The sequence below is a fragment of the Dipteris shenzhenensis genome, chromosome 3 (assembly GCF_047967505.1).
Source record: "Dipteris shenzhenensis isolate YYH24624 ecotype China chromosome 3, Dip_SZ_1.0, whole genome shotgun sequence".
Taxonomy (NCBI): Eukaryota; Viridiplantae; Streptophyta; class Polypodiopsida; order Gleicheniales; family Dipteridaceae; genus Dipteris; species Dipteris shenzhenensis.
The window spans coordinates 33,293,354-33,315,375 of NC_141598.1; the positions used below are offsets into that span (position 1 = coordinate 33,293,354).

General features: G+C 44.0%; 1 protein-coding gene across 1 annotated transcript in view; it reads right to left on the minus strand.

The window, feature by feature from the left end:
• Window positions 1-17,928: 17,928 nt before the first annotated feature.
• LOC147903685 (membrane-anchored ubiquitin-fold protein 3-like) overlaps window positions 17,929-22,022 on the minus strand; it is a 33,187-nt gene continuing 29,093 nt past the window's right edge. The window contains exon 5 of the mRNA XM_087372555.1: window positions 17,929-18,663. Within this exon, the coding sequence (XP_087228681.1) occupies window positions 18,608-18,663 (56 nt within the window). The 3' untranslated portion in view covers window positions 17,929-18,607. The remainder of the gene's footprint in view (window positions 18,664-22,022) is intronic.

A 22,022-nucleotide genomic window follows, 5' to 3' on the forward strand; every position in this document is an offset into this window, starting at 1 on the left:
TGTTGGCTATGAGTATGGGAGCATTTGGTGCTCTCTTGCCCTGCTCATCCTATATAATGGTTTCATGTAAATAATGCTAGTGTGTGCAATATGCATGCAATCTCATGAACTTGAATGCCATTCACTTGCCAATGAATGAGCATCATTAACATAAAGAATTCAAAATCATCTCACAAAACCTCTCCATAATCTTGTAGGTGTTGCAGGGCAAGAAGACCCTCATGCCAAAAATGTCACTTGTAGAATGTGAAAGGACAACCCAACCTATCTTGTGAAGCCACTCTACGCTCTCAAGCATTTTCCTTCAAGTGATAAGCTTTCACTCCTCTTATCTATCGATACACATACACAACCATGCCAAAAAGTTCAAAATTTGAACCAATACTATCCACCATTGGTATAGTAGTTAGAATAGGTGTTGGTATGTTGCACTATATTTCCTATAAAAGTATCGACACCCATACTGATTGCTATACCTATGGCTATATCAACACTATGGGTCTCCAAAAAAAACCAAAACACTTTTCCACCTCATTCTCTCACATGATTACTAGTCAATGTTTCCTCACTTTCCTCCCAAATTGTTTGCTGCTCCTCCCTCAATTTACGAAGCCCTTCCCCTACTCTTGCCAATCGTCTGCACTTGCTTGAATCTATTTGCAAGGAGATTCAAGAATTTTCTCTTAAAGTTCTAGGGATTTTGGATTTTTCATCTTCTTTAAACTCAAACCCATGATTTTGACACTCTACCTCAGTTTTCTCTCATGCTTGTAATACCTTTGAATGTGCTTTCTATGCCTTGGATTGTGCTAGCTCTGCCTTGGCTTTAGCATCCTCCTTGACCTGTTGCTCATATATGCAATCAATTTTCCTTCATCAGCTGGCCTTTTTCTTCCTCTTCTCCACATCCATGTGGTGCAATGATTCAAACAAGCTCAAGCTAACTCAGTGCATTGCCATGTTCATGGACTAAGGTAATAATGTCAACTTGCCCTCCCAAAAATTCTTCATGTTGTTTAGAATAGTTCTCAACTGTTGCCACACCATCCAATAAACCACATAGGACAAATCCTACTAGCATTCATTAGAAGAACATCAAGAACTTGGTGACCAAGGATGCGGTATTATCCCATCTAGCCACTAGATGAAAAGGAGTAATTTGATATAGAGGGAATCCAAAGAAGGTAAAGGCACTTGACCTTAATCTTGCAACCAATTGAGACGCATGGTAGATGGAAGTTCATTAACTATTGGCACCAAGAGACACAAGCTATAGCACATGAAGTATACATTGATGTGCATGGCTTGAAGAGTCCCACCATGGGGATGTGACTTTGTACTTTACAAAGATTTTATGTCTTTATTTATGAAAGAACTTTGGGTAGACTTTTCCTCATACAAGAACAATCCATGGAGCCTTGTATGAATGTTATAGTAGCACAAGGGATTCTTTTAGATGCATTAGTGGGAGCATGAGATACAACGAAAGAGCAAGTGGAGAATCTTTGTGATGAAAATATGGATCATTTCCAGGACATCTAATGCTTGCAAAGTGCAATGATAGATGAAGTTTCATGGAACACTATCATAGCCCTATAGGTAGAGTTGAAAAGAAGCTTGAACAACATGAATGTGTGCTTAAAGAAAGTGTGCATGGAGGAAGGAGCCACATGTCAAGGGGCACACTCAAAGGATACATAGATCATTATATGTTACCATAATTGTAGGTGCTTGTTGCAAAGGGCAATGGTGAAGCACTCTTATGTTATATTTGTCAAACAATTTCTTATGCATGTACTAGACTTTTACATCTTGTAGGCATAGGTTTCCATTTATTTGTTTGATACGACCCATGTAAGAAAGAAGGTATTTCCCACTTTGTCTTAACACAAACATGAAATGCTAACAAAATCCCTAACAAGAGCCGCTCCTTAGGTACATGGAATGAGAAGAAGAACAAAGGTGCATAGAGAGCTTACACCAAGCATAATGACTCTAAGATTATGCAAGAGTTCAATTCAAAACCAGATGGTTGCTTTTTTTATAGGGAGGAGTGGAATCCTCTTCGAGAGGCCTCGTTAGTACAACAAGTAGCTACTCAGATCTACCTAGTAGATCTCTTTGATGACACTTAGCTTGTTCATGAACTACTCAGATTTTGTGTCTTATTCATGAACTCCAAGTACTCTCTCTTTCTTTATTCTGATTTCTTTCTATAAGAATATCTACTTCCTTTCAAAGTTTTTAATTGATTTTTGTTTTAAACTTGCTATAAATGCATCCATCTCATATCAAATTAATCTCGACATAGCAAGGAAATAAAATGAATATACAAACATTTCAACATTCTACTTTATTTATTTTAGTAAGTCTAAATGAACAGCTTGTAAGAAGAGATCCCAAGTGATGCAACATCACTTAATACGCATTATTCTTGCCTACACTAATTTTGCAAGTAAGTCCTCTAACTTCCTTTGCTAGGCTAAGAACCAAGGGCTAGTAATCTCTCTTTCAATAAGCACTAAGTCTTTAACACTAGGACCCTCCAAAATAGCCAATATTGCATGGAGGGATACAGCCTGGGTGTCTATGAGAAGATACAACACAAGCTCTACTTCACCAACATAATCCTAGTAGTATTTGGCTTTATTGTTTTCATCTTCAATGGTTGTCTTTATTGCCCTCAATATTATGACCTTGAATTTTCTAGTAGGAGGTATTTGTTAATGGAATACTATGACATGTGAAAAGAGCTTCCCGATGTAATATCTAAGTGAGGACATGCTTGCCCCAACAAATTATCTCCCCCCACTTGACGTGAGAAAAATTCATCAATCTAGAGAACATTTTAGAATAACCATATGCACTAGTTATACTAGTTTGAATCACAAACCTACTATGGTTTTTCACAAGTCCTATATGCTTGAATGCATCCAAACCTTAACTAGGGCTTTTAGGAATTCAAACCACTTACAATTTTATTAAGTCCTTTTGATCCATAGGGTGCATAAGGAAGCAACAACATGCATGGTCAAAATTGGTGCAAAAAAAAGGGCCGCAAAACAACCCATCTCATTATGGTGCATTTGGAGTACCCTTTTGTAAAAAGTGGAAAACAAAGGAGCTATAATCGGATGAGTGATTTAGAGGCATTTTTTTGCACTAATTTATTATCTTGAGGTTTGTTTCACCTCCATGACTCCATTACTCAAAATAGAAAGGAAAAAAACCATGTCTACATCCATTAAAACCCTGATTAGGGTTTGATGCATTTAATCTCTTTAATAGATTTTATTTTTATTTCATCAACAATGTCCACAATGATGCACAAATACTAATTTTGACATTTCATGCAAAAAAGGCTTCTAGAACACTCATCCATTATGATATGTCTGTTAGTCTTGAATCCCATGTTATAGTAGCTAATTCATTCATTTGTGTAGGCATGCTATTGCAATTTGCATTCATTTTGGGTATGCGGGGTAGAATGTCATTTTTAGAGGCCACGTGAAGCATGAACCAAATGGAGAGATTATTATACGTGTTGCAAGGATGTCAGAACAAGTAAAGATGTTGCTTGAAACATAAAGTCTTTGCATTACAATGGCCCTTAGGCAATGGATGTACATTAGGCTCTCTGTTCAAATTCTAGGCACTCACTACTTTCATTAGCAATAAGAACAACCCTATCTACCTCTCATCCACTCCCTTATATACAATACCTTTTGATAGGGTGTGGTGGGTACCATCCACCCACATCTACATTCATTCACACCTACCCATCACAAGGGTTGGTGCCATGTTGAAATTCTTTGACACAAGTAGCCTATGTAGGTGTGTTCCAATAATGGTTATGTGGTATTAGTAAAGATGATGTTGACTTGGGCAAACGTATTGCCCCTTGTTTTTCCCTTTGCTTTGCCTAACCCTTGCCTTCGTTCTTCTCCTTGTTATTGTTGATGCTCTTTGCTACTTGGCCTTGGATTTTGTTCTTCATTCAGTTGACATAGTTTAGCTCATTAACTATGCATATCAAGAGGAGATTGGCATCTTAAACGGCTAACTGTCATGTTACAATTGCCTGTAGGTCGTAATGCTTCGAGATGGCCACCTTTAGTATCTCGCCCCCGAGCCTGCTTGATCAAGGAAAGGAAAAGCAACGTTAGGCAGGCAGGCACATACAGATATTTTGGTACTATTTAGTAACTTGCCTTAAAGCGGGTAATAAAATCAACTCCCGTGGTGCGTTACTCCCGTATGCCGGGGGACCTCATATGGTATAGAGGAGAAAAACAATTTGTTAGACGGTGTCTCTTAGTCAGTGACTCGAGACTTAGAGAGAATAAGTGTGAAAGACAACAAGACAAGAATAGACAAAGTACTTAGAAAAGAGCAATGCTCATTTCAATACGGCGTGCTAGTGCTCATTTCAATACGGAGTGACTCAACGTGTTCTCTAAGGGAGCTAACGGGCTTGCTCTTATATAGCCACTAATCGTAGTCGGTTAGGCTCAATTGGGTGGCCGACCCAGTCCGCCCAAAACGGTCGACTGGGGGTCGATCCCGAAATAGGCCACCGACCATACGATAGAACCGGTGCACAAAACAAAGCAACTGACCTATGGTTATCGTTCGGCCCACAGCCATCCGGGATCATCTGAGGCTCCTAACGGGCCCTGCAACCCGAGAGTGGACTGCCCCGAGAAATGCTCCGTCTACCCTCAGTGCGGTCAGTCAAGGGATGCCTTCTCGCACTTGCATGTAGCCTAGTTGGCAGTGTGTCAACTCTATCTGAAGCCATCCAACCATCAGGCCACACATGGCCGCATCTGGTGTCCAAACCAGGACCTACCGGATAACCGAGCTACTCAAATGCCTTCTCCTCATATGGGAGGCTTATAAGTAGAGTTAGCCGGTTCCCGCATAGCTACACGAGAGTGGAGCATTGATATCTAACACCCCCCCTCAATGTCCACCTGCAAGTGAACTTACTTTTTCGGCCCAATGCCAAGTCGATGAAGATGCCACTCCAGCAAGTCTCTTCTAAGAGCCTTCATGAAGATGTCCGCAGCATTCTCTGTAGTCGGACAATACACCAAGTCAACCTATCCATCCATGATCAGCTCACGTACAAAGTGATATTGAATCTCAATGTGTTTTGTGCGAGCGTGGAACACCGGGTTCTTTGCAATCGCCATGCAACTCTGATTGTCACATGATAACTATGTAGGCTTGATCTGCACTGCACCCATGTCCCTCAAAATCCTCCTCAACCACACTGCCTCACAAGAAGCAAAGCATGCAGATTTGTACTCGGCCTCGGTAGAAGAAAGAGTAGCTGTGGGTTGCTTCTTGCTGACCCATGACACAACTCCAGATCTAAGTGAGAAACAGTACCCTGTCACTGATCTCCTGCTATCCACGTCTCCTGCCCAATCCGAGTCACAGAATCCGGTCAAGATGTTGCCCTTGGTATAGGTGATGCCATAATCAAGTGTGCCTTTGATGTATTTTAGCACCCGCATCCCTGCCCTCCAATGGTTCTCTCGGGGCTTATTGGAAAACCTGCTTAGTACACCAGTCGCAAAACTGATGTCCGGTCGTGTGTTGCACAGGTAAATCAAGCTGCCCACAAGCCTTCTGTACTTCGCTTCGTCCACCAGTGGTGATGAATCCTCGTTTGAGAGCTTCGCATCCACCTCCATAGGGGTACCAGCTATCTTGAACTTAGCCATGCCAAATGCCTTCAATATCTCTCCAGCATACTTCAGCTGTAAAATGAAGATCTGTTTCGGATCCTGCCAAACTTCAATCCCCAAACAAAAATGCATCAGTCCGAGGTCTGTCATTTCAAACTCTCTTCCTAGCAAATGCTTCGTCTGCGAGATCTTCTCTTCATGGTTCCCTGTTATGACAAGGTCGTGCACATAAAGGACCACGATCATACACCTGCCTCCTTCTCTGAAGATATATAAATTTGCATCAGATGGGCTCCTCCTGAACCCGGTTTGCAAAAAGTAGGCATCAATTCGCTGGTACCACACTCGTGGGGCCTGTTTTAGCCCGTAAAGTGCCTTCTTCAATTTGCAGACTTTACCTTCTGAACCAGGGATCTCAAAACCTGGTGGTTGTTCCACGTATACCTCCTCCTTGAGATCTCCATTCAGAAAGGCGGATTTCACATCCATCTGAAACACGGGCCAACTTCCTTGGGCAACTGAAGCCAAAACACTGCGAATTATGGTTTGTCGAGCTGTGGGAGCAAAAGTATCTTGATAATCAAAACCATGTACCTGTGCAAATCCTTTTGCCACGATCCGAGCCTTGTACTTATCCAACGTGCTATCGGACTTGTACTTGGTTTTGTATACCCACTTGGTTCCGATTACCTTGCATTTTGGTGGTTGATCCTCTTCAAGACACTTGGGTTCATCAACACGGATCACTTCTGTCATCAAAGCATAGTTGACCAAGTGTTCGTGCGCCCTTCTTTGCTCCTCTAATCTCTTGGACCAGCAGTGTTCAGATGGTTCCTCCTCAATGGTTGGAGGTTCTCTGCCATTCAAAAGCTGCTTTACCCACTTCGGGAATGGCCGTTGCCGTTGTGGTTCTATAGGCTCTTCTTCATCTTCTTTGTCATGAATCCTCCGAAGCACCGTTGGGGGAGTTCGGTCTGCCATTGGTGGCGATATTGGATGGATATCCTGGTCCTCGTTGTCTGGGAAGGAAGCATCCTCCTCCAATTGATGCGGCTGTTTTGAAAAGACCACATCGTGACTTACAATTACCTTCTTAGTAATAGGGTTATAGAGATGGTAACCCTTCGCCTCTTCACTGTAGCCCAAGAAAATACACTTCCGACTCTTCAGTTCCCATTTGGTCCTAGTAGCATCAGGGACATGCACAAAACACACATCCAAAAACTCTGAAATGTGCAGCTGAAGGTTTCTTACCAGAAAAGGCTTGCAGTGGAGTCATCCCGTTCACAGCCTTCGTGTAGCTACGATTGAGGATGTAAACTGCAGTGTTACATGCTTCAGCCCAGAAAGTCTTTGGCAAATATTTTCCTTTCATCATACTCCGGCCCATTTCACAGATGACGCGCATCTTGCGTTCTGCTACTCCATTTTGCTGTGATGTATGTGGCGGGGGTTTCTGCCTCTTGATCCCGTGACTTTTGCAGTAACTTTCGAATTCAGTCGACGTGAACTCTCCACCTCTGTCTAATCTCAACTTCTTCACCTTCATCCCCGATTCTTTCTCAACCATTACATGCCATTCCTTGAACCTACTGAAAGCCTTGTCTTTCGTCTTCAGGAAGTATATCCATATTCTTCTACTGTAGTCGTCAATCAGCATCATGAAGTAGAAGGAACCACCCAAAGCTTCCGTCTCCATCTTTTCGCAGAGGTCCGTGTGAACAAGCTCTAGGGGAGCCTTTGCCCTGCTGGCCTCTTTAGGAAAGGGCTGCCGATGCTGCTTGCCCATCATGCAAGCTTCACATACATCGGGCAGATCTGAAATTTCTGGTAGGTCTACAATCATTCCACTTTTATGCATCTCCTTCAAAGAATTAAGGTTTAGATGACCAAACCTCTCATGCCACAGCTTAGTGTTCTTCACATCCGCTCAAGCACTGAAAGCTGAGAGTTCATAAATGTTGTTGCACCGTGTACCTTTACCAACGACCTTCCCTTGAAGATCCAGGATCTGTGCACCATTCTTATCGAATTGAACTTTGAGATCCTGATCCGTGATTGCGAAAACGGACAACAAGTTCCTCTTGATATCTGGCACATAAAGGACATCGGACAACTGTTTTACAAGTCCATCTGACTTGGGAGCAATCGTACCTTTTCCTTTTGCTGGACATTTTGCATCATTGCCGACTGCTACCACAATGTCATTCCCTACTGGCTGTAGAGAGGTATACCAATCCTTCCGACTGGTCATGTGGCGCGATGCACCACTGTTAATGATCCACGGTTCATCCGTAGGTACATGAACTGCCTCCGTGCAAATCTCCTCAATTGCTACGAAGAGCTCTATTGGTACTGCTTGTGCGCTGTTGCTGGACTCTTTCTTGACTCTGTTCTTCTCATCTGCAATCTTCTTTCGGCACTCATTCTGCTTGTGCCCTGCCTTGTTGCAATAGAAGCACTTGATCTTCTTCTTTCTCTTTTTATCATCAGAAGCAGATGGGTTACCAGAGTCCTTACCCTTACCTTTCTTTGATCCAGTCTAGAAAGTCGAATCTTCTCCAGTCCTCGTCTTTTGATGCATCTCCTCCTCCAGAAGCATCGCGCTGAAATCCTCAAAGTTGAGGGGCGGATTTCTGTTCTGCGCATTCAGCGCCGTAACAAGACTGTCGTACTTTGGTAGGAGAATCCGTATGCACCTTCGTGCTAGATTCTCGCTGGTGATGGTGATCCCAATCGCAGTCATCTGATCGCGCAGATTCTTCACCTTGGTGATGAACTTCTCTGCCGCTTCAGACTCAGACAACTTCTTGTTCGCGAGTTGAGTCTCCAAATTCTGAATCTGCGTCTGATTCGTGGTCTCATACTGATTTTTCAAGACCATCCATGCCTCCTCCGCTGTGGTGACATGTCGAATTAACGCCATGACGCAATCACTAACACTGCAGACAATAGAACACAGCGCCTCTGCATTTCTTCTTGTCCACGCGAGAATCTCATCCGCAGTTGGTACTATCTGTTGTCTTGCATTGGTTGGATTCGGTCTCGAAACCGGCCTCACATCCACCCCAGTAGCAGTGTCCCAAAGCTCATATGCGCTTAGGATGGTCTTCATCTTGAACTTCCAGAGAGGATAGTTAGAGCCGTCCAACTTTCCGCTTTCGCCGAACGGTGGGATTCGCAGTCTTGCGGGCTGGGCCATCTCTCACAATCTGCTCGCAAAACAGAAACACACTACCAAATCTTCTTACTAGAGTCCAGGCTCTGATACCATGTAAGAAAATAATATAACGTCTGTGCTCAACAGATAACAAGATCTCGTACGCAAGAGAGAAAACAAGATAGTATGGAGAATCAAAATTTTGATTATTGTAGAACTGATACAATAGATGGCGCTGCCTCCCAACCGTGCGCTCCTATGAAAGAAGCTTCGATGGCGCATCGGAAATAGTAGAAGAGGGAGGCTGGATGCTAAGGAATCAGGGTTGCTGTAGCCAGTGATGAAATGGGCTTCACGGGCTTGCTCTTATATAGCCACCAGTCGTTGTCGGTTAGGCTCCATTGGGTGGTCGACCCAGTCCGCCCAAAACGGTCGACTGGGGGTCGGTCCCGAAATAGGCCACCAATCATATGATAGAACCGGTGCGCAAAATAGAGCAACTGACCTATGTTCACCGTTCGGCCCACAGCCATCCGGGATCATCTGAGGCTTGAAACGGGCCCCGCAACCCGAGAGTGGGCTGCCCCGGGAAATGCTCCGTCTACCCTCAGTGCGGTCAGTCAAGGGATGCCTTCGCGCACTTGCATGTAGCCTAGTTGGCGGTGTGCCAACTCTATCTGAAGCTGTCCAGCCATTAGGCCACACATGGCCCCCATCTGGTGTCCAAACCAGGACCTACCGAATAACCGAGCTACTCAAATGCCTTCTCCTCATATGGGGGGCTTACAAGTAGAGTTAGCTGGTCCCCGCGTAGTTACACGAGAGTGGAGCATTGATATCTAATAGAATAGTGTTGGGGCAAGCTCTTCAAACCTTATTCCTTTATCGTAATACACTCAGAGGGGCTATTAAAAAGACGTTATATATTTTTCTTAGCTCATCCTGAGGAGCTGTAAAGAGGATATTTGCTCAAAATTTCATGATCCAACCAATGGTGAAAGGAAAAGAAAGGATATTTGAAAGTCAAAATAAGTCACCATTTGGACATTATATATGTATATTATATAAAGGTATATTTATATTTATCTCTGTTCATCAATATTTCATATGTAGGTACATATTCCTTGAAATAATTTGGAATTTTGTGCTCTCAAAAAATGACTTTAGCCTATATATTATGACCCTTCCACCTTTTGTCCGCTCGTCGCTCGGGGGTTTTCGCTCGAAAAATGGAAACCCCCCAATTGAGCAACATGCTCTCCAAATACTTCTTGCCAACACTCATTCGTAGTCATGCCATGACAAGTTATAAAGTTAATGCATTCATAATGCCTCACGTGGCAATGGCTATATATCTACCCTGAACGTACTACTAAAACTAAGGGTCCTACATTGGTGCACCTACAACACTTTGGCACTCACGGTAAATTGAGAAATCGTACCCACAATAACTTGAAAGATGATGCACCAAAGTCTACAATGAATTGAAAGATGTTGCCATCACACTAGAAATCACAGACGATTTGATGCTTGTTATTGACAATAGTCAATTGCTATGGTTCAAAAGTCGGAGAAGATTCTGATCCTACCTCATCTTGCCTCCATCTTTGGATGTCTGCTAATTTGTCACTCATACAACATTCTTGCAGGCACGTCCAGGATCCTATATCCCATATAGTGCATGTAGGAGTAGGTAGAGGCCATGGGGAGGCCTTTCCCTCAAATTAAAGTGGCTAGTGGCGAAGCCGCGAGCCACTTTAATTTGAGGGAAAGGCTGACACGTGTGCCTCTACCAGAGGTCAAAGTTGGGGCGAGGAGGAGGTAATCATTAAAAAATCAACCATGATGTGATAGGCTAAGTACTAAGTTTTGGACATGTCAACTATTTATGGAAGCTTTCCCAAAATGTGATGGGCGACTTATGAAGTTTTTGACACGTCAGCTTAAGTACAACACCCAACCTCACAAGTAAGTTAGCCCATTGGATGTTTCTTTTACAAGAATTAATTTTTATGTTGTGCATACACTATGTTGTAAACATGGGATTGCCGACTATCTATCCCATTTGGCGAGTGGAGAGAAGCTAGACCAGTTCTTCTACAACTCCCCAGATGCAGATCTCTTCGAAGTTAAAGTCGATGTTCCGGTGTTTGTGCTGACTTCGTAGGCACAAAGTTGAAGTCGATGTTCTAGTGTTTGTGCCTACTTGGTATGATGACATGTTCTACTCATGGAGACAATCATCTTATGCGAACACTCTTGTCTAGAGACAATCGCAAGTGGCTAGCCCTCCAAAGTCAAAACTTTTGAATTTTACAAGATAGCTCTATCACCTAGGCCTTGATGCGCACTTTGACATTGTATGCCCCCACACGAGAAAGAAGTTATCTTGCAAGAAAGAAACATTATTGATCTATACCCTATATATCAATGTAGCTTGAGGCGAATAGATCAATGAAGGAGAACCAACAATGTATGCAATTTTGTCCGTAATGTTAGAGTTAACTTGAAACTCACCGGGATGATCTGTGATGGGTGGATAGGGTTTTGTTCCCAGATTGAGCTCTGACAAGTCATCTTCCTTGACTCGTTGGGGCTGCTAGAGTTCACGTTCAAAGGCTTCTTCCACTAAGATAAGCTATCGGATATCAAGATCACTCTCCACTTCCACTAGTTTAGGCACTACGGACTTTGTCTTGTCAAGGTCACCTTTTGGCCTAGTTGCGACAACCAGTCTTTATTCATGCTAACACTACATCTACTTTGAACAAGCCCAAATTGTTCAGGTTGTTCCTGAGGTATGTGTCTTCCTGGTCCTCATCTAGTCCACCAAGCATATTGACCCCCTCCACAACTTATGGCAGAAGACGAGTATTTATTGGTCGTTTAGTGCCAACCGATAGTTTAATGTTTTCTTACCCTTTTGGATAGTAGTACTATTGAAGTGCCAATCTTTCTTGACTTGTTCTTGTCAAAGCCAAGGCCTACCCAACAACATGGGGTATGTGCCATCAATATCTTTCCTACGTAGGACAACTATTGCGATGACAAATGTTGTGTCCACCACTATGGTTGTCACTCCGCGGAGAAGGCCTATTAGTTGTACTCACCATTGAACTTCCATTCAACGTATGAACAGAGCCGCCTCTCAACTAGAAAAACCCAACTTCTTGCACATAGTATCCGATAAGATGTTGACTCTGAAGCCTCCATCGAGCAGATGCCTAGATTTGATTGGCCCTTCAACTGATGATTGCAATTCTCTCATCATAGACAGGTCCTTTCAATCCATCCAATTAAAAGCCAGCTGTCCAGCATAGGTAGTTGAGACAAGGATGTGTGGCATTGGTACCATCGGCATCCCCAAACTCAAGATCTACTGGCACAGCTAGTGATGAAGTTTCGGACTAGGGACAACATTTGCTCAATCGTAAAATCAATTGGTTGGTCAACGCTTCCCATAGGTCGTTTCCCAATCCAGAAGATGAGACTGTTCCCAAACTGGGGTTCACCATCACCATCATCTATCTGGCATACTCAACCTTTGCTTAGGCAATGAACTTGCCACACTATGCGTTGATTGGTCATTATTGTGCATATCGATCGCTAGAGGTTGCCTTTCTTGGACCCACTCTATAACTTTGGTGCAAATGGCTTCTTGTTCCTACCAATTATCAGACTTCTTACCCTTCTTGTCGGATAGTGTATCTAGCAATGCTAAACCCACCACAACATGCTCACAACCATAGTTGAGGTCTCATCAACATTGGGTGGTTCTTCCTGCTCATCAAGAGCGACAATTTGTGCCATATTAACGAGGTGGGTAGTAGCCAATGAGCCTTCGTTTTAAGCTCGTACCATCTCCTTTTCGGCTTGATGCTTCTTCCACAATTCACACTCAAACTTTTGATGTCCGAGGATCGAACAATAATAGCAAGTATATACCTAGATGAATCCAGGAACATTCCCAAACTCATCCTCTAAAAACACAACATAGTGCAGTTTCAATCTCACGAGAGTCACTCATCAGATTGAAAACCATAAACTCCATCACACATAGCACGGACTAGCTACTATGACATCCCCACTGACATCATCAACGCCCAACAGTGGGTGTAGACCATAGTATAAAAGTATGCTCTCACACATACAAATCCACACACCCACACATACTTGAGCATCCATTTATACAAAGTCTTCGTACTGAGTTTCTGTCGGCACTCCGGAGGTGAAGGGCAAACTCAGCCATGACGAAGGCTAGGACTAAAGGAGAAGGCTAATCAAAAAGTAGTCCAAATCTCTTCATTCAAGCTACAACTGCTTGTGAAGTCTAAACGATTTCATTTTAGTCTCCCAAACGAGCATCTAAATCTAGCTGATAGGGCAACGCACCATTTAACCTATTGAGATGCATCGGCATTGGAATTACGTTGCCGAGACCGGTATGGATATTTATCTTTGTCAAACTATGTGGCAAGGCCACACCCGGCACTAGAGCAACAGCAAGAGTTTGGACAAATGCTACTTAGTGTTGAGCATTGTACCGATACGCTTACATGGTGTGAGTGGTGGTTTGGCAGATTGTGCATGATAGCTCAATATGTCCACATCCTTTGGAGTAATGCCCGTGGTTTTGGCATCGACCATAGTAGACATCGGGTCAAATATGCATAATTGTACTTGTTCCATCTTTGGAGATCCGAGCCTCGTGGAGAAACTCCTCTAGAGTCATCTGCTCCACTTTCTTGCTTGTCCACCTTTGTTCTCGACGCTTGTCATAATCATCAATTTCAAACTACTGACTTCTGATGCTAAGGACGCGGACTCATCAAGCATTCTACTTTGCTTTGCAAGAGTGTTTGGTCTTGTGGACCAACATTTGTTCAACCCTGATCAAGACTCAATCACTTGCTCCAATGTTAGGGACTTATGTCATGGAGGGGAAAAAGGAAGGAAATAATGATGGCTATTTTGGAAGTTTTTCCCTTGGAAGAGCCTAATTTGGATGTTTTTCCCATGATGCATGATGTAATGATCCAAGGGAAAATGAGAGAGGGCTATAAGGAAATGTCACATCAAATATTATCAATGGTTCTCAAGAGTAAAGGAAATAGCACCATGAGGTCTAGAGCATGGGGTGCTATTTCCCCTTGTCCCACTCTATTTTTCCCCTATTTCCCCTGGTGCATTTGCATGGCATAACAAAAATAACTATTTTTCCCTCCATGACATAAGGCCCTAACAGCTGCTATCTCTATAAAAGCCATGGCACATTTTACTTGTTTTGAAATACCATGCACAAAATAAGAGTTCAAAATAAGAACAATTAGCGCCCGCTAGGCGTCGCAAGAGAGGGAACTTGGCCGCACTGTCAAGTCCTTTTGTTACATTTGGCCTATCTTATGCAACACATGGTCTGCAATCTTTTGCTTTCGATAGCGAGCGAGAAAAGCATCGTGTACTTCATCATATCCTAAAAATGGGCATAGAGATATTGTGTCGCCATATCGACGTTGCTTTCTAGAGCATTGGAAGAGGCATCACCTTTCTGAGGCCTGATTGACCTATTGCACCTCTATAGCGTTCACCAGCCTAGCACTTTCAAACAACAGAATATGCGCGTCACCATAAAATTTCCCATAGAGCTTTGGATATTTGATTGTCATGGCAGGTTGAATGTGGCGATGAAGAGGGATGCATTGTAAAACTTTATTTTGGGGGGATACAGAAGTAGAACTGGTATGGCACCCAATCTATTAGGAGCAAAATGAGCAACTGAGGATAACGAATCGTCAAAAGAACAGGAAACATTGCCGCATGCTTCGCCATGATTCAAGAGATCAATGACATGTCATTCTTCTCAACGATCGTGTCGTTCGCTCACGTGCAGACATGTACCATTTGGGTTCTTTGGAAAATCATGGTTACCAAAGGTTTAACGTGTTTTACTTTGTTATCTAAGATATCGAGAGTGGCATATCCTAAACGTCTAACCGTCGTGTTATGTGACGATTTGCCAGAAAGCGATGTTGAAACTGGCAAAGGACAAACGTGAAAGACAAACAAGACAAAAATTGACGAAAACTCAGAAAAGATCACTGCTCATGTCAATAGGGACTGCTGTAGCTCAACATCTAAGATGAATTAGTTTGAAATCTGACAAAACTAGTAACCTTTACAATTGAGCAACATGCTCTTGAAATACTTCTGCCAACGTTCATTCACAGACATGCAATGCCAGGCTTCCATAATGCCTCAAGCAGCGACGGCTACTTAACTACCTTGAATGCACTACTAATTCAGATCCTACAATGGTACAACCTTTGAAGCTTAGCGGGGAGAGCCGTCGACAGCCGCTGACTATATAATCAGACTGGTTAGATTCCAAACCTACAACACATTCAACCTCTCTCTTTGTTGAAACCCTCTCTCTTCACTCAAGGGTTCAACATATTTGCCAATACTCTAGCCATGTAGTCACGGGTTAAATCTCATGCTACTATACCATTTATCTTTGCTTCATGTTGGCGTTCCATCTTGGCACCAAGAGCTCTCCACCATCACAAAGCAAGTTGCAAATATGTGATGCTCTGAACTCAGATACGGTGCATCTTTAGTATTCATCCTTGGAATATGACACCGTTCTGGGTTTGCACCCCCTCCCCTCACCCCCCATGCCCATTTTCTCTTCTACCTCTTTCATTCTCTTCTCAAGCTCTTGGAGCGTCCTCTTAAGCTATATGAAGCAATACTATTTGCAAATGAAAGAGTACTTCCAATTCATTCTTGGAAGCTATAACGGAAATGGGCATAGCACTTGCACAAGTTGATTCTTTGTCTCATTGCCTTGCTCTAGTCGTCCAATTGTCTGTACACTCTTATACATAGGCTCACTTCCATGGCCTAGACTAGGATTCATCCTCTAGGGAAGGAGGTTGTATAGTTAAACACTATGGCCTAGGGCACTAGGAACATACCAAACTTACACACTCCATTTTTGGGAGGCTTTAGCAATTTTCAAAATTTCCTCTCTTTTTATTTTATGGCTCAAATAGGTGTTCTTGACACCTCTAGTACCCCTATATGGGGTGTTTAGACAAGATGTATTCCAAGACACTTGGTCTTTCAAGCATTTCCAACCTTTTGGAAACATTAATAAATCTCCCCCTATATGGGGTGTTTGAGCATAACGTATTGCAAGGTCTCGCAATCCTATGTGGCCTTTTACGAACTTTAATCAATTGCACCTTTTGGAAACATTAATGTGTCTCCCCCTATATGGGGTGTTTGAGCATAACGTATTGCAAGGTCTCGCAATCCTATGTGGCCTTTTACAAACTTTAATCAATTGCAGTTGAGAAAGGCCACAAGTTCCGAACGACATGTGATAGCCAAATTTTGAGGCAATACACTTCGGGCGCAAAGACCATCTCCTCACCAAACATCATCTCATCAAGCTCATGTTGAGAAAGGCCACCAATTCTCAACCACATGTGAGCCAAAACTTGAGGTAGTAGACTTGCGCATTTTGCAATTCGCAATGACCAAGACCTTGTGTTGATGAGATGCCCCAAGTACTATGAGATCCAAGACCGACATCATTGCCTATGTACTAAAGGTCTATAGACATGAGCTAGATCACCAATTAGCCAAACGTTGTGCCACCCTCCTATCAAAGATCACTAAATAGGCATAGGCTCATGAAGCCCCTAACAAAGATCCCAAGAAGACTTGCAAATATCATCTTGAGACAAAGTGGGTATCACGGGACTTTAAAAACAAAGCCCATTCTCTAGACACAAGACACTCATTGAGGCAAGACACACAATCTGTACGTTGTTGCCATATATGAATCACAACGCCCAGTGATTTCACAAAACCCACATATCAACACTAACACACATCTCTTTGCCTTTGATTCTCGATTTCAATTTTAGTTTCAGTTTTCATTAGATCCTTATGAAATGTACTTGAAACCTCCGGTTCCCTTACAGGTGAGTTTGATCACGAGATATAATATTGGATGGTCTCACGGGCCTCTTTTGAGCGTAGACGTCTCTCTCTCTCTCTCTCTCTCTCTCTCTCCCCCCAAAGATGCATGGGAAATCAGGGAGCTAGTGACGCAGAAGCTAGGGCAAGAACCGGGGGCAAAAATGCACTTTTATAAGCAGGAAATCAATCCGATGGACAGCTACCGAATACAGAAATACCTCGGGGAAGACATATCAATATTTAAAAGACATTTAATCTGCAAAATCAGAACCAGCTCACACAATCTGGAGGTGGAGAGGGGAAGATGGGCAAGACCCAGGGTACCAAGAGAGGAAAGAGTATGTAAAATCTGCCCCGCAGGAGAAGTAGAATATGAGCAGCATGTACTCCTAACGTGTCGAGCATATGCGCAAATCAGAGAATGTTATAGGAGCAATAGAAGCAACCTGAAATCCCTACTGGAGTGGCCAGCCAAAGAGCTAGGCAAACTACATAAAGGAAATTTTAGAATATCACAACAAAGTACTCGGTCTAGCACACAGGCTAGCACAAGTACTCACTGCATAGCACATTTATGCTTTTATTTATGCTATTTTCTTTCAATGGATGTAATCAATCACTACTTGTTGATAGTGATCACTGTCCCATAGATCCTGAAGGGTCTCACAAGGACATTCAATCATATCATATCATATCATCTCTCTCTCTCTCTCTCTCTCTCTCTCCCCCCCCCCCCCATCATCATCATCATCATCATCATCATCACCATCACACTTGAGGTGGTGCCAAATACATAAGGTGGGGGTTAAGTGCTCTCCATGAGATGTTTGATGGATGCAAGTGCCACAAACACGGAAAGCCGGCTCTCAAAACAAAACAAAGATGAATCATTCTGTAGAATCAACACCAATTACCAAAATCTGTGGCTTACATGGGCAGCGAGGGAAGGAGGCTCACAACATACTGCTGTATTTGAGGACACACATCCAAACCTTAAAACTATTCAGTCCTCACCAAAGACACGTGTAATTCTACTTGAATCAGCCATTACCTTCTTTAAGAGGCTGCATCTTTCTTGTGCGATTTCAATTATTCAAAAAGAGGATTTCAAAAGTGGACACCACAATTATTGAGTGTCTAAAAAGCTAAAATGCATGGAAACTAAAACAAATTTAGCACTTGAAAGGTTGGCTAGAATTTTAATTTGCCGTACAGTGTTGATGCTCCTCAGACCCAAGCACATCTGTTCCATTCTGGCCTCTGCCACATTCCTTGGTAAGAATTTAAGAGGTGAAATTATCGGTATGTATACACCTCTTCCTGTTTTCCAGGGATCTCAGAAAAGAAAAACCTTGGCATTCACGCCAATTGAAAAGAGTGAATGCAGCGGCTGTAACCCTGTTACTTCAACACAGATATTTCTGTGAAGGGTAAAGAAATAAAAAGCGGTCTTACCAGCCTCACAAGAAAGCACACACAAATACAAACCCTGATGAAACATGAGCACCGCATTTTGCCAACATCAAGTGTTAACACCTGTAAATTGTTTCAAAACACAATATTTGCAAGTTTCGATCAGCTGTTGTCATTAAATGGTGCTTCATCAGAGTATATCCTGCAGTCTCCTTGCAGGTCCTTTTCCCAGAAAATCTGCCACCATTTGAATGCCTAACTTGGTCAACTGGATCCACCAGGAGTAGATGAAGGATGACCTGCTAAGACAATGCATGTAATGATTCCGCAGGGCATGATACAGTCAGAGGATAGTGCATCCGCAATTGCTCTTTTTAGGCTTGTTTGATGGCTGCTTCTCTGCCACATAATACAAAACAAAACTTCAGTGCTCTTAATGCCAAAAAACAAGACACCCCCCCTTCCCCTCCCCTCTCTCTCTCTCTCTCTCTCTCTCTCTCTCTCTCTCTCTCTTCGCAACATAGGCTACCTCATGCCACCCAGCGTCTATCCCACAGAGCGGATCAGCAGGCAACAGAAGCAGACCTCTGTAGGACACGTTCCAGATGTTAGCATTATATGCATCTCCTGTCTACAGTGTACTTGTGTGCACACTGCTCTGAGTGAGGGCTTCTTTGTGGGTGTGCCCGCCCCTCGTGAGGTTCTTTCATTCCCGGTTCTACACTTGTATCTGACACTATTTTCCATCGGTCGGAGGCTATTCCTACACTCAGAGGGGGCACCCACGAGACAGGGCCGAGGCTGGCCGACCAGCTCCCACGCAGCAGGGGGGCCAGAGGGGGTAGGCTGGCCGACCAGCCCCTGGCCAACCAGGCTCTGGCCGACCAGCTGGTCGGCCCAGTTGGCTGACCGACCAGGCTGGTCGGTCTAGGCCATCTGGCCGACCCTCCTGGCCTTCCCTATAAAAGGGTCTTCCCCCTTCCTCATCTCCAGCACTTCTTCCAGCAGCTCCTCAAGGCTCTTGTCTTCAGCCTGCTCCTAGCCATCCCCACCGGAGCCTCCCTTCAGCTGTTCTGTTGGCTGCCCACGCTCCCTCTGCAGATCTTCTGGTGCAGCTCCTCCAGCCTCCTCGCTCCAGGCTCCTCCAGCCTCCTCGCTGCAGGCTCCTCCAATCTTCTGGTGCAGCTCCTCAGCCTCCTCGCCTCAGGCTCCTGCCTCCTCGCTCCAGGCTCCTCCAGCCTCCTCGTTCCTAGGCTCCTCCAGCCTCCTCGTTCCTAGGCTCCAGCCTCCTGGCCTCAGGCTTCTGCCTCCTCACTCCAGGCTCCTCCAGCCTCCTCGCTCCAGGCTCCTCCAGCCTCTGTGCTCTCAGGCTCCAGCCTCCTTGTGCCCCTATCCTCTGCTCCAGTTCAGCCCCTTCTGCAGCTCCTGTTTCTCATCCTGTTCAGGACTCCTTGTATTACAGTTGCTGCCCTGGTTTATGGGCTGAGTTACAGCAGATCTGTTTGTGGCACATCTTGTTGTCTCTAGTATTCTCTGTGTGATTCTGTAGCTTCAGTTTGCTTACATCTTCCGCTGCCACTCTTAACACCAGAGACAACAGGATGACCCTGTACACAGCCAAATCACTCACAAGAGAGACATAAAAAATGACAGGACCCTTACACGCATTCAAAGTGGCAGCTCATCACGAGATATACGACAATGCCCTTACACGCGTTCAAAGTGGCAGCTGGGACATATGACAGTCCCTTTTGGGAGACAGACAGTGAGACACCAGGTTCTGCTTCTTGCTCGGATGATCCATAGAAAGCCACGAGTCCCACATCATATTCTTCTAGCAGAGTTGGGGCTACCCCTCTACAACTTGATGCAGCCTTTCAGAAGGTCACTTGTCTACAGAGCCAGGGACTTCGGCACAACGTCATCATCCGGATGACTCTGATTGCCATGGCTGGCATCTATTGTACTAGAGGCAGTGGGGATCAGAGGAGTTCGTATGTTTTGGCATGCAGATGGTTTGCAGGCTTTGGATTCCAAATGGAGACACTAGCACCGTTTCAATATAGCCTCAACGCTAAATCCACCCCGCTCACCTATCACGAGGTGAATCAGGTCATTGGAGAGGATTTATTACAGATCCACACGTACAGGATTTGGCTACCACCTCATGAGCTTTCGATAAAACTCAGCTTCTACAGAGATCACTGATTGTTTACTGGACCTCCGGGCTATACTCAGATCCATGCACTGAGGATCTCAATTGGGCAGTTCCACAAGCTACGGATTGAAACAGGATGGGCAAATGGCATTCCACGTGAGCTTACATGCATGGTGGAGTGAGTGGATAGTGAAGTACAAAAGTATGTCCATGGTACTTAGTTTGACCTTCACCCCCTAAGGAAGGGGATAGAAGGCAGCTAGAGCAGCCAGTGTGCAAGCTGCTGCTTTCTCCCCATTTTGCTCAAAATGGAATACCTTAGCAACCAAGTCCTGAATGTTTATGTACCGGCCTTAGCCCCCCTTGCTACTGGAAGCTCACTAGTCCTCTACTGGAATGTGAACCCTTAGATTGCTTGAGGCGACTTCAACAAAATTCCCTTTGCAAAAGGCAAAGCAAGAGCTGGGCGGCAGCTTGAGTAGCCAAGGTATTGAGAAGTCTAGTACCACCCGCCAAGACACAAGCTCCAACATCTTAGGAGCTCAAGGAGTGGGAGCAAGAACTATACACAACCTAGCCTCATTATAGTCACTAAAAGAGTAACCTTGTTTTCTTGAGCAAGAAAAAGCATGCCTCGAGCTCCCAATCATTGAGGCCTACCATGCAAAGTATCCCTTTCCTTGCATGCAGCCATCTGGTGCATAGCAAACGGATGGCATGATGTATCAATTTTCTCAAGCCATCAGCTTCAAGATCTTAGGTACCCTGTGGGCAAATTCACTTGGCCCGACAATGGCATTGCAACAAGAGTAGTGTCTTGCAGCCCTCCTTTTTTATTTCAAAAAGACAACTAGAGACTCTCCACACTTTATGCAAGGAGCTTGAGATGCTCATATGGGGCGTTGTGTGAGGCCTTTCTACTTTACAGGTCGGTCTACCAAGGGTGCCCCTTGGCCACCTTTTTGTGCATTTTTGTTGCCGAAGTTTTTAGACACATGATCCTAGCCTAATACGTATGTGCCTCTCATTTTGCTAAGAGCATGAACTTCCACGCTCCCAACTAGCAAACAATGATGACCCTATATGTGGGGTGCCCTTGTTACTTAGGGGAGGAATTCGGTTGGATCCACCAAGTCCCCAACAGCATGCGCTACATCATAGCAACACATTACCCTATTCCTTGAGAGTACATGTAAGCTAATGTCCTAAGGTACTACCGAATTATATCTTGAACATCGAGCATTCGTGGTGAGCCCAAGTTGTTAGCCATTCATGCTTGTGAAATTGCTAGAGTTTCACAAGGTATGCATGGTCAATTGAGAAGGTGGGTTCGAAACAAAGAAAAACAGTTCAAGCCAAGGTCGAAAGATAAATGGAGATCCTCCCCCAAGTGAAAGCACGTTCTAGCAATAATTTACCTACCAATGTGACTCATGGCCTAACTAGGCAAGCTCACTGCTAGTGATTGACAAAATGGATAGAGCCCTAGAAGAAGCTATATTAGCACGGTTTTCTTCTAAATATCTTTGCAATACGTAGGCATATGGCAGCCTCATTCATATGCTCCTCTCGTTGGATGAGGCTCCACAATAATTAGGAG